General features: G+C 33.3%; 1 protein-coding gene across 2 annotated transcripts in view; it reads left to right on the top strand.

Annotated features, from left to right (window-relative positions):
- Positions 1-1,394: 1,394 nt before the first annotated feature.
- LOC143244425 (microtubule-associated protein Jupiter-like) overlaps positions 1,395-14,413 on the top strand; it is a 46,120-nt gene continuing 33,101 nt past the window's right edge. The window contains exon 1 of one of the 2 annotated variants that reach the window (XM_076489050.1): positions 1,395-1,583. In XM_076489050.1, the coding sequence (XP_076345165.1) occupies positions 1,528-1,583 (56 nt within the window). In that variant the 5' untranslated portion in view covers positions 1,395-1,527. The remainder of the gene's footprint in view (positions 1,584-14,413) is intronic. The other variant, XM_076489049.1, reaches the window with a different exon arrangement.

The raw sequence follows: 14,413 nt of genomic DNA, 5'->3' as shown, positions 1-14,413 counted from the left end.
ATGATTCGGACGAAAGCTCGTGTGCATTTTGACTATGACCCAAAAAAGACTTGATTAGTTTTGGGGGTCAAAGTCACGAGAAGAAAATGTGTCAACGCAGGGATCGACTTTTACGATATTTTTTGCTTTAAAACTTAGTCAAAAATGATCGAATTTTGATGAAACTTGGCAGAAAAATATAGAATGTTATTCCTCATTGTCATGCGATAAAACAGTTCATGTTCGTTGATAATGATGGGTTTATTTTCTTAATTTTAGAAAGCCGAATATGATCAATACTGCATGATTTACTGAGAGACCCTCTAGTTTATCGTGGTTTTTACACAAGAGAGAAATATTTGAATTTGAACTAATTATATTAAGTATTGTAAAAATGTATGTGATTAAATTACTGAGATTTTATTTGATACAATAGATATCGTTTAACGAAACTGAAGGAAATTTATCTGAGTATTTCGATTTTTGTATTTGGTTTAAAAAGTACGGGAGTTTGGCAAAGTTCGTTTTCCGGTGTCAAAGAAGCAACGCTTACATGACCAATGTCACTAGAAAACTTAGGAATTTTCGTACTACTTCCTCTCTGGGACATTCAAAAACACCTAAAAATAGTGGGAATAAGTCTTAACGAGGCTCGGCATGGCCAGGCGGTTAAGGCACTCGACTCGCAATCTCAGGGTCGCGGGTTCGAATCCCCGTCACATCAAACAGGCTCACCCTTTCAGCCTACTCGAGGGCTATCTGCGTTAGCCGTCCCTAATTTAGCAGTGTAAGGGTAGAGGGAAGGTAGCTAGTTATCACCACCCACCGCCAACTCTTGGGCTACTGTTTTACCAACAAATAGTGGGATTGACCGTCACATTATAACGCCCCCACGGCTGAAAGAGCGAGCATGTTGTGGTGCGACCGGGATTCGAACCCTCGAGTTACGAGTCGAACGACTTAACACGCTTGGCTATGCCGAGCCGCCTATAACGTTAAAAATGATGTTTCGATATTCGCGATCGGCACAAGACACACTGTTTAGCTTTGTACTTAACAACAAACATCCCTGAGATGCAAGTTTTGCTCATTAATATAGTAACAAAAGTTAAATAAAATTTAAAAGTTAACTTTTTCATAAATAAATAATTTCATATTTTTTGTTTTTGTTTCAACCACTGAAAAATTATTTGAAATATTTAGGTGAACTAAATTAATACAAAACTTTTATTGCGCATGCATATAGATTTGCAGTATCATTATTATTATTATTAACAAATAAAATATAATTCATAATTTTACTTCTCAATTAATCTTAAGTTATTGACAATTGTTTAAGTCAAGTGATATTGCAGTTTGTTTTTAATTTAATGAAACTATATTATTTTTTCCCTAGTGGTGAATAAATAAAGCTTTCTTTATTCAGTGTCTGGCGGGCTTCCGAAACAAAGTTGGTTGAAAGTTTTTTCTTTGGTTTGTCGTCTGTTGATGCTTTGTATAGTATATGGGTATTAGTAACCACTAGGAAATTTTATAATTTATCCAGGAATGACTTCAACTGGTTTCTCCGTAGGATTCTGCAACCAAGATAGATCATCGTCAAAGTAAGAATTTAAAAATAAGACTTTAGTAACTAAATCCAAGCCAAGTGGAAGGAGGTTAAGCCTCCTTAAATCTTAACTTCCCTGACACGTATAGAATGTTGTATAGTTTTTGAAATCCTTATCTCGGAAAGTATGGCTACTAGAATTATTCCAAGGATGGAAGGATTAAAATATTTTAACTAGAGAACTAACTGTTAAGAGACGATCTTTTGGAAGATTAAAAAGTTAAATTTCTTGTTTCTTTGCTGTATTCTGAAAACTGGAATAGGCTTAAATTAGGACAGTTTAATTTTTGTAACAGGTTGAATAAACTTGTGGAACAATTTGTCAATATCAGTTTAGTCTTTCACTTTACAAGAGTTTGAGAAGACATATTATTTAGTTTAAATAACCATCTTCTTCCAAACCCTTGTTTATTTAATCTTTTGTTTAGTGTTTTATCTAAAGCTTTCTGAAAATATAAATGAATTAGGTCCACAACCTTTTCATCACCCAGGTCAATAACATTCTTGAGCAAAAAGTAGAAGATTAATAGCACAAGGTTTCTCCTTCATTGGCTTTCAGTTATGTTGTTATGTTTTACTAAACGATTTTTCGAAAATGTATAAGATATAGAATGTTTTCCACTACAAAAGTAAAACTTAAATGGCCTTTAACTGCTAGATTAATTCGTACCACTTACTTTAGAAATAAGATTAACATTAATAACTCTGATCCTCAGGCACTGGGCCACCAAATTTTAACCTACCAAATATGATAGAGTATCATATTTGTTCTTTGACCTCCCTTAATTTTTAAGTAAAACCTTGTTTAGTCCTGGTGCTTTAATATATATCAGTCCTTACTACAAAAGATTAATATCTGCATGACTGAGATCCATTTCGGTATTTTCTGTTGAATGCTCAAGATAAGAAACATTATTAACATAAGACTAGAAAACTCGTTTGAGGTAAACCATTTTTTGTCTTCAACTAAAGTTTTGCCATCAGGTCCCAATTTTAACATTTTCCTCACTATTTATATACCTACAAGTTCCTACAAGTCTTAGACAGTACAGTCAAGTCATCTATTGTTCGTCTATACTCCAGTGAAGGAAATTTAAGTATTTGAATTTCTGCAAATCTTAAGTGTTTCAAAGCGGGTATAATTTGATAGCCATTCTCTTAACTTCTAAGTTCTAGCAAATCACTATCTTTAACAAGATATTTTAAAACTATACAATGCTCCATATGAAGTCTTACCAAAGTTTTGTACAGTGTGTTAATTTTCATATTCTAAAACTATGATATTTTCACTAGTGCTGAACATGCATGAAACTTGCTGAGTGGATTAACCTATATAAAACAGTAGTCTCTTAAGTTCTTTCATGTTAAGGATGCATTTTCCAAAGAGTAAGCCTTGCATGTTAATTTATACATACAGATACAGATAATTTAAGAACAAGGGACTTGTGTTCATTTATGTAACCCTTTAACTAAACTGAACTTTAAAAATGAAAACTTAAGATGATGGTCAGCCCTTATCATTCAAATACTCATTAATCTGTCCTTTAAACTCTTAAATGTCCCCACCGAATTTGAAGGCAATCGATTCCAAAGGCCAACCATCCTGTTAGAAAAAATATATGCTTAGCTGAGAATGACTATTACCCTGCCAAAATTTATACTTGTTTCCTAGTCCTACAATTCTCACCATTAAATCTGAAAAAAAGCTAAATCAACACTATCTATTCCCTTTGCAATTAGAACCACCTCTAACTCTTCTTTTTTCAAAGAGAAAGTTTCATAGATACTAATCTGTTCTTATATGGCAACCTTTCAGTCTTGCATATTGTTCTGGTAGCCCTTCTCTGAACCCTTCCAACAATTCATTGTCCTTCCTAAGGTGAGGAGCTTAAGAATAAATACTGTTTCAGAAGTGGCCTAACCATTGACCTACACAGTTATAACCACAATAAACTTGTACTTAGTATTTTTGTAGATACAACCTAAAATCATATTTGCACTGTCGCTAGCAACAGTGGATTTTTTGGATGGCTTAAGAGATTACTAACTAAATCATTAAAGTCCCTCTGAAATAACTGATAAGGTTACTTTTAACAAAATTATGCTAATAATTCACACGTGACATCCAACATAATTATTGTTATTTATCCTTAAAAGCTTCCATTTATTTGACACATTTACTAAATAATCTGAATTCTTTTGTAACATCACTCAGCCAGGAATAACCTTAATATAGTAAGCAAATGAAAACATTTTATTTATCATTTCTTCATCTATGTCATCGATGTAAATTTAAAAAAGCATGTCCTAACGATGACCCCTGAAGTATTTCACATGCGATAGTAATCCAGTTCGACTGAATTCCATTTACAACAATCTGCTTTCTTCCATCCATCTGTAGTGACAATTTTTAACGAACCTTTTATCTCGCTAGTTATTGTACAGGCGTGAGACTGAATTGTTCGAGAGCAAAATTCTCTATATATGTGTATATATAGTAAAATTTTCAGTTTTAGCTAGTTTTCTGGCTTAGACAGTGAACAAACAATTTCTTAATTATACATAATTTTTGAGCGGAACGTTATACTTGCTTGACTCAAGGGAAGTGGGACGTTTGTGAATAAAGTAATTATACTATTTATGCTATATTTATTAGAATAAGAACAAAAATAGACATTCAAAATACATAGAATCTTAATCAAATTTATTTGAAGAGAAAGTGTCCAATTTCAACTGTTTCGTTTTTTAATGAACTTTCTCATGTGGTTAAAACAGAACAATTCTGCAGACTTTTCATGAAGTTCATTCTCCCCCTTCATTTTTACATATAATTTGATAGCTTTAATGTAACTTAACACTTGTGATGAAGTAAAAATATCTATTTCCTCACTATCTTTTCCATTTTGTTCATCTTCTGAATCTCTCACATCGTTACCATCTTGCGATTCTATTATATAATTTAAATCAGTTTCTGTTAAAACATTCTTGTCAACGTTCACAAAACTTTCCTCGTTCACAGAATCATCTGCATCAATTTTCTCAATCAAAGTTTGGATTTCACTTTAATCGTCATAACAAACAACTTTTAAAAGAAATGAGAATATTTAGTAGCTTTTTTTAAAAATGAGAGTATTAAGTAAATTTCTCTAAATTTTAAAATCAGGGAAGATAGGAATTTATTGTTTTTGTGAGAATTATTTGAAGAGTAGAATTTTACACTTTAAAAGACATGTATTTCTACAAATCATTCATCTAATTTAACTGCAAAAATAATGACGGCAGAAAAAAAGAACAATATATTTGACCAATACTTACTGTAACAAAATGTTCGAGAATTATTAATATTTAAACATATTATTAATGAAATAAGAATTTATTAATAGTTAAAGAAATTATTAATTAAATAAGAGATTAATATTTAATTAAAACATTTTTCCGCCCTAGTCAGGTTCTGATCCTTCTTTTTGATAGATGAGATAGGTTGAAGATAATTTTCCGTCCACGTTACACAGGTTTCGCTATATAGAGGGCCTTTTATAAAAGAAATCTTAAGATGATGCTGCAAAATTTTTATATTTCCGTCTTGTACAGGTTTCCGCTTATGCAGTTTCCAGCTGAGACAGGTTTTACTGTATGTAGAAGAGCCACTATCTGTTGGTAACGTTTAAATTGCGTCAGTGGTGGGTGCTTGAACCTCAGACAGAAGTACAGTACACTTGGTATTCTTTAATTTTTTTCAAATTATTTTCTTTGAGTGAACATGTTTAGTTAGTTCTTTCAAACACCGTGATATTTTAAATTAATATTTGTTGCCAGTGGATTTCAAAAACTGAATGCCGAAATAGCTCTGTGGTCAAAGCGATCAACTTTTAACATGGAAGTCTCACGTTTAAATTCCAATTGTATCGGAATATTGTTTTGTTTGTTTTTTTAATTATAACAAACTAATATATATATTCACAGCAAGATATTTGAATAAGGTAATAGATTAAATCAAATGTATTGAGACGTTGGTTAATTTTCGAACTAAAAGATGACATTTACAATATCAAGCTAATCTAGCTTCACATTTTAATTGATTGAACACCTTTATCGCCATCTATAAAATAAATTTTAAACTAAAATTCTGAACAAACAAAATAGTCCAACAACAGTGCAAGAAAACAAGGGTCGCTTAGAAAGAGAAATATAAGATAGACGGAGAAAATCAAGAAAAGTCTATCAAAATTAGAGTAACTGAAACAATACTAAACTTGTTTTGAAACTAACCAGAAGTCAGTTTGGCATGTTTCATCAGAACAAATCCTTAATATACACGTAATAAGATTGTTTAAAAGCCACGGGAATCATATTCAAGAATGGTGGACGAACAGTACTTAGTTATATGTTCGTGTATGACCAAGGCTGTAAGAATAAAATAAAATCTGTTTAAAATGTTATTAGTAGTTTATCGAAGGATTATACAGGTATGTTTACATTCAAATTTAGGAATCATGAATCACACAGACCAGTTAGAAAAACAAACATTTCTTTACAAGATTTTACTATGACAAAGAATACTCGCAGAATATATAAAGAATTTTAAAAAAAATCTGTTGCAATTTTTTTACGCATCTAGATCCTTTAAAAATCTGAAATTCTTTGTGTTATAAAATAGTGCGGGTTTGGACATTGTTACTTTTTTTAAGGAAGGGTCATATTTTGAAATGGCGCCAATATCGCCTTTAGTTTCTCATGTGATGCTTTTCGAACGTCAGTCATCCTTTTTTTTTTTTTAAGTTACAAATAAAATTGACTGTAAAAGTATTAGTCATTTGTGAATTGAGCGTACCTTAAATTTTGCTGTCAGATTTTACTGTCCGTGGAAGGAAACGAAATCTATATCAATACACTCGCTGGGCGCAGTACACATGGATTATAGTGTGGACGTGCGCTACAACAAATAAAGCCATTATAAATGACCTGTAAAAAAAGTTTTATTTAATAAAAAGACAATTTCAATTTTTTTCGTGTAGAAAAAAACATTCATCAGATGGCACTACTAAAAATTTTACGTCTCCATAAGTCACTTGAAGAAAACATAATGTTTAAATTTAATGTTTTTTGTACATGTTAACATGAAAATGATGTTGAATTATCTATTCCACATCAAACGTCTTCCGTTATGATTCCATCAGTCAATAATTTTACAGCTTTCCTGGCATAGTATCAAGTAAGTTTTGGAAAATATTTTATTTTTTTGTAGTTTCGTAGTGATTACGTATTAGGTTTAAGAACACTCAATGACCATGTGTTTTCACTTATGCAACTTTCCCTATTTCCCACCCAACCTTCCCAAGAAAAAGAGGACTGATAAAATGGGAAACCATTAGTTTTATTTAGTACTAGAACAAATAATCTCAGATTGAGAAGTGAACTTAAACTATTGTCATTGTAACCTGGAGTTATACTTATTGTAAGTTGTCCTAGCAATTTAATAGTCGTGTAATAGCTTAATTATACTTATCATTAGACGTTAGGTTAATTATTGTTAACGCTATGTACTTAACCTAGTTCCTTTTAGGTTTTTTTAAGAATTAGAAGAGAGTATAATAACAGTATTGTAACCACACTATATTTGTCACGTCCATTGTTGACATGTTTCTTTCATTCCGGAACTGATATAGAACAAACACAGTAATGGTAGAGACATTAAGTAGGCCGTGTTTAGCCGCACGTGATATAGAAAAGTATTTAAAACAAGTAAACCACTCGAACTCTTGATTTCCGTTTGATACATTTTTTATATATAACTAGCTGAGGGTTCCTTTTGTTAACCAAACCCTTTATGACCTCATTAGATACTGATTACTTATTTTGTAGAAGTTAATAATTTATTTTATGTAACTTGTTAATTTCTTGTGTCTTTAAATTTAAAGCCAAAAATTTATAAAAGCTGGAATTCTGTCGTATTTTTAGGGACTTTTTTATCCTCTTCTCGGACAGAAAGTCTAAAACAAGATAGGGTTATTCCATGTCAACTCACCCAGAAAAAAGAACTTTTCCTAGTTCATGTCATAGGTTTTTCTTGAAAAAATTCAAGCAAAAACTTCATTTTGCTCTATTCAACCATGCAAAATCCTAAAGTTGCACTACACGACTAAATAAATCAATTCTCATCGGTGGACTCAGCAGATAGCCCAATGTGGCTTTGCTATAAAAACAAACACACCGACACAAATACATCAAAATGAAGTTTTTCCTTGAATTTTTAAAAAAATCTATGACATGAACTGGGAAGCCTAGGTGAGTTGGCATGGAATTATCCAATAACTAATTTTCATCTTCGAACAGTTTCCTGTTACCATAGTAAACATTATGGTAGTCGAGCCAACCAAGTCTGGGTAGTGTGTGGTAAAACGCACAGCGGTTCTCTTTTGTGGTAAGATATATTTGATTTGGACATTGCACAATTTATGCAATATTTTCTCTAGGAAGGGCATCACCCATTAAACATTTAAGTATATCCTAGATTTGAAAAAAGAAAAGTTACCACCAGGTGTTTACTGTAGTAAGTCTCAAGAACGTGAAATACCTATGAAGTCAGTGTTGATAATATGTATTTCTACAGTAAACTTTATTATGTGGTACTAAAACTCGTCGGAAAAGTAAAGATACTTGTATTGTTAATGCGTTGATACGTGGTAAAAGCTAGGAATTCAAAGTCTTAACGAATTTGGTATGTATTTACTATGATTTGTGTGAAGGCCACATATTATATTACTTCGTTTTTTATGCGTGATTTAACGCTAGGAGTACTTCATTGGTAAGGAATCCGAATGCGTGACCCTAAGTATCGGGTTTCGATACCTGTGGTGGGCACAGTGCAGATAGTCTGTTGTAAAGGGCCCGGTACAGTCAGCTGGCTAGGGCGCTTGACTCGTAATCTGAGGGCCGCAGGCTAGAATCCTCGTCCAGCGAAACAAAACATGCTCACCTTTATAGCCATGTGTGCGTTATAGTGGTCGATCAATCCCACTATTTGTTGGTAAAAGAGTAACACAAGAGTTGGCGGTGGGTGGCGATGACTAGCTGCCTTTACACTGTTAAATTAGGGACGGCTAGCGCAGATAGCCCTCGTGTAGCTTTAGGCGCAATTTAAACCAAAACCGTCTCAAAGCTTTGTTATTAACAAAGAAGTCAATATGGTTTTTAATAGGGTTTATATGAAGATCGCACATACGCAATTTTTACCACACGTAATTAAAAAAAGTACAACAGGTTTCTATAGTTGAGCACGATTCGAGAAATTTCCATTAAATACGCGCGCGTGCGATCAACAATCTTTAGCCATTTCTTTGTTCTCACGTTTGGTTAGAAGCATAGCCCGTTGGAATTCAAATTTAATTTAAACGTATCGCTGTAAAGTTTATTTTTGCTGATATGCCTTTTGGATGTTGTTTTAATAACCGAAATAATGACCAGGTAATTCTGACATGTTGTGTTTAACAAAGAAATACCGTGCACAGTGAAACGATGCACGTACCGCGCGTACTCTGGTGTCTGATTAACTCTACTTGAATAATATAATAGGAGCGTTAAAAAACTTACACGATGACTATCTCGAAACTTGTCACTTCACACCGGTCTGCGCGTGAATCACGCTCGTATTATTCACAATTGTAGCGCAGACTATAATAATTTTGCATCTGAGAATACTTCGTAATTATGCCTCAAAGTTGAATAACACATTTTAAGTCCATCCTTCAGTTTTAGGTTTCTTTATCCTCGTGTAAGAACATCCGGCTATTAAAAATATATCCCATCAAAGAGGTATAGTCGAATACATTGTTTCAAAACTTGACTAGGACTAAAATCGGCATATGAACTCATCATATCTGAAGTAGTAACTTGTGTCAGTTTTATTTCTTGCACATAAAATGATGTTTTACAGGTTTATACTTGGTCTTGAAATCAATGCGTTTCGGTTAAAAGCAACGTAAACCGAAAATATGCAAAATAATTACTGGTTTTAAGAATAGAACGAATAAATAAAATATATCTACGAGATCATGAGTCCGTTTTACTTCACAAAATAATACGGCCAGTCAAAGAACGGATTTAGGCATTTACGTCATAATTATGCCGTCATACAAATACACATAAAAATTGACAATTTGGTCGCTCAATAAACTGTTTTTGTTGAAACTTGTGGCTGAAGTTTATTTTTACCCAGTTATTCCCACACAGTTGTATATCCAGATATTTACGTGTTGTTGTTTTTCAGGTAATATCCAGTTAGTAACCCGTGGGGCATTGTTAATTGGTAGGTTTGGTTGAACTGGGGTAATTCTTCCAATCATGTTGCCCATTATATTTATTGTGCCTTGTAATTAATGAGTGCCAATGTTAGAACTTCACCTTAGAAATATACCCTAATCTGAAGATGTGCAAACGGTTTTATTGCAAAACGTAGTTTCTCATTTTAGCTACCACCTCGTCTGCTCTTTGTTGGGATTTTGGTCTTGTAGACCAGGGAGGGTCAGGTTCACTTAAACCTATTCCTCCCCAGCTATCACTTCGCTTCTTCTTTCTGGGTATTTGGGTATGTCTAATTTTTAAATACTCAGGAGGGTCAGGTGCACAAGACCTCTTCCTCCATCCCAAGCTTTCATGTCGGTCGGTTACTAGTAAGAATCTGTTGTTGTTGTGCTTTTGGACCAGAGTATCCCACAGTACTCCGGCCCTTTTCAGGGCAATGTCCATGTATTGCCTTGATTTGCCTTTTTTTTTTCTTTATCCATTTATTATTTGTTTACTTCTATTCCATTTTTATTTTTTATATTTCTATTTGTTTTGTTTTTTTCACTTGTGTATATATATGTGTATATATTCCCTTTTTCCATATATATATTTATCGGAAAAATAAAATAACAAAAAATAAAAGAAAGGAAAGAATAAAATAATGAAAAACATGAAAAATAAATAAAACTAGTTTTACGCGTCTAGTGCCTGGTGGCCAGCTTGATTTATATTTCTTAAATATATATTTATAGGAGAGAAGTACTTAAGACTATGTTCATCATGTACTTAGTATCTGTCGAGATCACACGATAAATCATTTTTATGCAATTTCTTATTAAAATAATTTAGTGCATTATGCAAGAGTCTTACAGATATTGTTTCTATGTTTGTATGAATGTGGATAAAGTACTACTTGGTACTTTATAGGCTGAAGTTAAGATTGAATTTTGTATTTTTTGTAGTTTGTATAATTGTTTTTGTGTTATGTTTATCCAGGCAGGAAATGTGTATTCTATTATAGGTCTAATGTATGTTTTGTAGATTTTTATTATATTATCAGGTGATGTACCTTGATTTTTACCTGAAAGACGTCTTGCACAATTTGCTCTTTTCCAGATTCTAATAAATCAGGACATTGTTTGTATGCTGTATCCACGTTAATTTGGTATCATAAGTTAATCCTAAACATTTATCAGAAGTAGCAGTCTGCAAAAGTGATCCGTTCCATGTACAGGGTGTTCGGAAAGTCACTGTGCACTTATATATTTATTAACAGACATGTTTCAATATAGAATACAGGAGGTAAATATTAATGACAATTATAAACAGTGTTGAAAGTTACCTCCGTTGGCATCAATACAGGCCTGGATTCTTCTTATTTTGTTTCTAAACACCGCTCTCAGTTGCTGGCTTGAAATAGACTGAATGAATGCTGTTATCGCTGCTTTCAAAACTGCACAGTGACTTTCCGAACACCCTGTATAATGTTAGTAGATCTTTTTTTCAGTTTATTTAATCTACTGAATAGTATTACTTGGGTTTTCGGAATATTTATTTTTATTCTGTATTTCTGGCAGTATTCTTCTAAGTTATTCAGGACTGGTTGGAGGTTTGTTGCTACAATTAAAGGAGTGGGGGTACTTTTCCAGACCGCTACATCATCAGCAAATTGTGATGCAAAACCTAAATTTAGGTCCGACAGTGGCATATTACTCACATACATGAAAAATAAGATAGGGCTAACTACCCCTCCCTGCGGGACTCCTGCCTCAGGTGAAAAGGACCCTGAGTGGGCCCCATTCACATCTACTTTACGTTCTATTGTCCACGAAGTTAGATAGCTAGCGAATAATTCCCTGGGGTAAATCCATTTCCCTTAACCGGTGGCGTAATCCGTTATGCCACACCGTAGCTATCACTTAAATCTTAGATTCTTGTTTTTAAAATCCTCGGTGCCGTCTGGATTGGACTCCAACTCGTTGTTGCATAATAATAACAAAGTAAAGTCTGAACCACTGAAACCAACCCCATTCCGTTGTTTACACCGAGTGCAAATTTAGGTGACTTTTAATAGAACTTCCCCCTAGTTTGTTTGTACTTGAGGATATTTTTCAATGCAAGTTTCCTTAGTATTTTATCCGGAGCGAAGTTCCTGGTTATTGTTGTTTTCAACCAGGAATTATACACACACACACACACACACACACACACACACACACACACATATATATATATAGACTTATAAATTAGAAAAATGCGAAGGTGATAAAATAAAGAAATTACACTTTTATAGAAAAAATCACTTGAGTTACTATGGTAATAATTTATTTACTTCGCGAAGTTTCAATTTTTCTCCCCACAACGTTCGTGTAATTGTCCTTAACCAACAGGCTTGCTTCTGGCCTCATAAATAGCGTTTACTTGAAACGATCTTGAAGTAAATAAATTACCATAGTAATATAAATGTCATTTTTGTCTACAAGCCTAATTTCTTTGCATACACTTGTATTCTGTGTTGGAGTAGTCAGAATGTGTCCTAAAGCTAAAAAAAAAATAATCATTGATTCGAACTTGACATCTTAAAGGTATTGGAAGTTTGAGGTTTAAATTATAACAACAGTGAAAAGAATATACACACGAACATAAAATGTATCTTAGTGTCTTTTATTCTTCTTTTTTTTTAAACGATAAATAAGGATACGGTTTTTCTTTCCATAAGACAGGGGAGATGTCCCCCCCACACACACACATTAAATGTCAATTTTTTCCATACAAATTTGAGGGTTTTATATTTAGACAATAACTTTCATGCGGAAAATCTAGGCACCTTTAAAACTGTGTTATTTTAATTATATTAAAACGAAAAAGAGAGTATATCCCCAGGAAGAGAAACTAATACTATAAATTTAATGTAAAAATGTGAAATATCTGAATTAGTGCTATTAGTCAAAGTTGATTTTATACATTAATATTGTTGAATGAAACTGAGATGAGGTCCTATGTGAATAAAAAACACTAGCTACTAAAGAGCCCCCCGTTAGTACAGCGGTAAGTCTACGGGTTTACAATGCTAAAATCAGGGGTTCGATTCCCCTCGGTGGGTTCAGCAAATAGCCCGATGTGGCTTTGCTATCAGAAAACACACAACACACACAGCTACAAAAGAAGGAAAGAAAAGAAACGTTGAAAAAATATATTTGAATGTATATTTCTTTGGGTTTGTTTTCCGAACCCAAGTTAAAAATTATGTTCTTGTTTACAAACAGTCACCGCAGCTGACTTGATAGCCGTTTTCAACTTTCTCTGATATTAATAAATGAAAATGTGAAACGACAAAATAGACCCAAAACTAGTGTTACATGAAACATGTTTATATAATTAGTTTGAAATTACCGCACCCTATCGGAAATGAAAATAATATACACACAAAGACAATGGCTTCTGAAAACATTGGCAATAAAAATATAAAACAATTTAAGAGATAATGAAGAAAAATTATAGTAATAGAAGGTCGATAAACGATGGAAGTTTTTTCGAAGATTAAGTTGTACCTTAGAATGAGAGTGCCACATATACAGACAATTCAGAAAACATTGCGTAAAGTTTTCAATGTGATCTGTATTGGAGACTGCTTCGTAAACTTATTTATTTAATCTAACAAAACCTTGTTCTGAGCTTGCACATATAGAAGAGAGTATGGATAGAAAGTTTAAAGCTTAATTCAACCGGTACAGTCCCACCAAACATACTCGCCATTTCAGCCGTGGGAGCGTTATTATGTGGCGGTCAATCCCACTATTTGTTGGTAAAAGAGTAGCCCAAGAGTTGGCGATGTGTATTGATGATTAACTACCTTCCCTCTAGTCTTACACTGCTAAATTAGGGATGGCTAGCACAGTTAACCCTCGTGTTGCTTTGCCCGAAATTTGGAATAATTACAAACTGACCTGACCTCAAACTATTAACGTATGAAATTAATACCAACCCTTAAAAGACCACATTAACTTCCTTTATCCATTTTTCAACACCTTATTTTTTGTTTTAAGCACATGTCCACTTGTAACGTTTTGATATACACAATTTCTCCATTGGCTTATCAGTAAACATTTTGATTTCAAACGAAAGGTTCCAGTGCCTGCAGTGGTACTTTTCGTCCTTAAATATGTTTGAACTTTAGTTTCAAAAGACTGAAGTTAGTGAACCTGTAGCAGCCAACACGTCAAGCGTTGAAAATGGAAATCACAAAATTTCAGCGGACCGTCAGAGCGCGCAGGATCGGTAACTGCGTGTGTTTAAGGAGCCAGGTACACGTGGTTTAAGATATTCACATTACGTTTTTGTTTTTCCAACGTCTTGTAGAGTTATCGGTTTCTTGCAGTACTCGGTTAGAAAAGCGTATTTTTCTTTTCTTTTTGTGTCAGAAGTTGTCCTTTTTATTATATTTGTTTTGAAATAAAAAAAGTCTCACGCACGAGTGGTTAGTCACCTTGCATGTCTGTTGGCTGTGAAGCATAACATCGTTTACCAAACTCCAACTAGTTT

The sequence above is a fragment of the Tachypleus tridentatus genome, chromosome 2 (assembly GCF_004210375.1).
Source record: "Tachypleus tridentatus isolate NWPU-2018 chromosome 2, ASM421037v1, whole genome shotgun sequence".
Lineage (NCBI taxonomy): Eukaryota > Metazoa > Arthropoda > Merostomata > Xiphosura > Limulidae > Tachypleus > Tachypleus tridentatus.
This window is presented reverse-complemented; position numbering and strand designations above follow the sequence as displayed.